At 52.0% G+C, this 1,188-nt stretch overlaps 1 protein-coding gene across 1 annotated transcript in view; it reads right to left on the bottom strand.

Moving 5' to 3' along the window:
- Nucleotides 1–240: 240 nt before the first annotated feature.
- The window catches only part of LOC104868294 (mammaglobin-A-like), a 3,393-nt gene continuing 2,445 nt past the window's right edge, over nucleotides 241–1,188 (bottom strand). Inside the window, exon 3 of the mRNA XM_010633006.2 lies at nucleotides 241–434. Coding sequence (XP_010631308.1) covers nucleotides 396–434 — 39 coding nt within the window. The 3' untranslated portion in view covers nucleotides 241–395. The remainder of the gene's footprint in view (nucleotides 435–1,188) is intronic.

Here is a 1,188-nt window from a genome sequence, read left to right as displayed (position 1 = left end):
AGCCTGATCACAGAACCCCTGAGCTTGAGCATCTCAGAGAGGCTCATGAGAGGACGCCAGGGAAAGCCCTTGTCCAGAGAGAGGCCCCACGCTGGGGACGGACAGGGACAGGAAATGTGCTTTTGAGGATCCTCATCCTCCATGCAGCGGGTCTTTCATGAAGGATCTGGTGTGCAGAGGCCTCTAAAGCCTGCAGGTTCCCGGGAGAACAAACAGGAGCTTCGCAGAGTATTTGCTGATAGTTTATTGAGATGAAAATGTATATCAGGTTTCAGCCATTGCCTTGCTGTGTACAGGTGGGAGGAGAAAGGAAGGAAGGAAAGTTAGGAGTGGAGGACGGGCGTCCATTTCTCGTCATCCTCTGCAGCCCTCGAAGCCCAAGGTCTCGTGGCAAGTTAGTATAAGCTGCAGAAAATGCTGCTATATATCGTGTCCTGGAAAACAAAAACAGGGACATCGCGTAGATTTTCACCCCTGTCCTGCAAAGTCAAATGCTGACAATGAAATACTTTTCCTCTTGTGATTTCCCCGTTTGCAGTGATCCTGCGGCACCCAGGAAAGCTCTGGAAGCAAAGTCAGGCTCTCTTCTCATGTCCCTATCGGTCAGGTGATCTGGACTGATGCCAAGGAAGTCCTCCTGGCTCTTCTCTGCAAAAGGCACCCTTTGAATGTTTTTCGAAGCTTCTTGGTCTCAGAAATGATTTACCGCGAAACACACCACAGGGACAATTTGTGAAAGAGCTGCCAAGATAAACTAAGGCGATCTCAGCCTTTCAGGGGCGCCTGCTAAGCTGTCTCCTGCGCAGAGGGTGCGATTGCTCTGAATCCCCTCCTGCCTCAACTCACTTTGAGAATACCGAAGACAAGGGGAGACCTGGGCCACTGCTGGTGTGGCCCCCACAACTGGCGCTCCACACCGATGAAAAGGCTAACTAGGTGTGCAGCAAAGGGCAATCACACTGTCCTGTGGTGCAGGCGATGTCCAGAAAATTCTCCGGCTTTTTGGTGATCTTCCAAGTTTCCGACAACAAAAGGCTTTAAAGAACACATAAGAAGACTAGCCGGGCGTGGTGGCGCACCCCTGTAATCCCAGCACCTGGGAGGCTGAGGCAGGAGGAGCGCTGTGAGTTCGAGACCAGCCTGGGCTACACAGTGAGTTCCAGGTCAGTCTCGACTACATAGTGAGAG

The sequence above is a fragment of the Fukomys damarensis genome, unplaced genomic scaffold, assembly GCF_012274545.1.
Source record: "Fukomys damarensis isolate Sample0158 unplaced genomic scaffold, DMR_v1.0_HiC HiC_scaffold_27, whole genome shotgun sequence".
NCBI classification, from domain to species: domain Eukaryota; kingdom Metazoa; phylum Chordata; class Mammalia; order Rodentia; family Bathyergidae; genus Fukomys; species Fukomys damarensis.
Note: the sequence above shows the minus strand (reverse complement) of the source record. Positions and strands in the feature narration are given on the sequence as shown.